Raw genomic sequence first — 1,494 nt, 5'->3', positions numbered from 1 at the left:
CGGGTTTGGGGTGTCTGTGCCACAGGGCGCTGAAGTGAAGAAGTGGGGTTTGTCCGTTTCTTTGGGGAAGCATGGGGTTCTATGCTACTGGAGCCGGCCCCCTCCGAGCTCCTACCTCGGGACTTTTTCCATTCTTAAATTCTCCTCCATCTCCCTGCGCCAGCTTTCTCAGTCCCTGCCCTATCCAAAACCGTTCTCAGTCCTCTACTCCAGGGGCCCTCGGCTTGGGGTCACGCTAATAGCTGGGCCAAGGGTACGACTGTCAGCAGCTTGGGAAGGGTGACAAGATGGCCTGGGTCACAGAGCCTCCTTGGGAGCTCGGCCAGAGGGAGAGGTCGCACGGCTCGCCCCACGACACCCCCAGCTCCCAGAGTGGGTGCGATCCAAGCCTCACAAGGGCTGTGTTGGCTGGTCGTCACTTCCTGGGACATAAGGAAGTGTCAGTTAGGCGAGCTTGGTTTTGGAAGGAGAGTTGTCTCTGGTTTGGGCCCCATCCTACCTCCTCCAGGTAGCGCCTCACCCTTCCTGCCCTTCGGGTAGTGCCATGACTTAAGGGCCTTCAGCCCCTGAAGGGAAGGCTGCTGCTTTCTATTGAGTTTGAGAGCTCAGATTTTGCATGCCTTTCCCCTGTGGTTCCCAAACTTACTTTTTCATTTCCTTTCATGCGTAGGCGGAAGATCAAAGGGACAATAGTTAGAAATCAGATAGATCCCAATTTTGAACCTCCAGTGGGCACCGTAAGATGATGGGAAAAATCTCTCCCCTGAAGTCCCTCTGTTTCAACGAAGAATCTCTGTACCAGATGGTTTTTATCCTGACTCATTAAAGGTTGTTTCTGAAAAGTTAACACTTGACCCTTAAAACATGTCCCCAAAGACCTAAATATAGCAAATTCAAAAATTCTCTGAGGAGGGGGAAAAAAAATTCACCCAGTCCACATCCATTTCTAGAACATCATCCATGTGTTTATTTCTTTAGTATCTTATCTTGTGATCACTTCTCAATTACACAAAGCAAATAAAAATCACACACCCCCTTTTGCTCTTCACTTGTCCTCCAATAGAATTCAGGCTTTGGAACAGCAAGACTGCATCCTTAATATGGCATGCGAGTGGGAAGGGCACGTTTTTATAGGCCCTCTGTGGAGATCCTGAATCACCAAGATGTATTGAAGCTTCCAGGGCAGAAGCTTGTATTGTAACGGCTGTGATCAACTAGAGAGAGCCAGGGCTGCCCATAAGGGTACTGCGAACAGTGGCAGCGACTGCGGCCACACAGGGTACCTTGTGTTACAGTCGTTCCTGTGTTGACCTGGGGATAAACAAGTATCTGTGGGAAAGAATGTTCAGCCCCCCTGGATAAGGAATCATTCCTTTAACTGACCACTCAAATTTTGCATTTCAAAGTGTGCCCATGTGTACGCACTCATGCACACGTGCGCACGCACACACATCCTATCACTTGATCCTTCTCCCTTGTCATGTCTATGACAGC

General features: G+C 49.8%; 1 protein-coding gene across 1 annotated transcript in view; it reads right to left on the bottom strand.

Annotated features, from left to right (window-relative positions):
* The window catches only part of MARK1 (microtubule affinity regulating kinase 1), a 160,956-nt gene extending 160,292 nt beyond the window's left edge, over positions 1-664 (bottom strand). Inside the window, exon 1 of the mRNA XM_004699909.3 lies at positions 647-664. Within this exon, the coding sequence (XP_004699966.2) occupies positions 647-664 (18 nt within the window). The remainder of the gene's footprint in view (positions 1-646) is intronic.
* Positions 665-1,494: the final 830 nt, after the last annotated feature.

Source organism: Echinops telfairi, unplaced genomic scaffold (genome assembly GCF_000313985.2).
Source record: "Echinops telfairi isolate 266 unplaced genomic scaffold, ASM31398v2 ScPeMD7_7424;HRSCAF=8462, whole genome shotgun sequence".
Taxonomy (NCBI): domain Eukaryota; kingdom Metazoa; phylum Chordata; class Mammalia; order Afrosoricida; family Tenrecidae; genus Echinops; species Echinops telfairi.
Note: the sequence above shows the minus strand (reverse complement) of the source record. Positions and strands in the feature narration are given on the sequence as shown.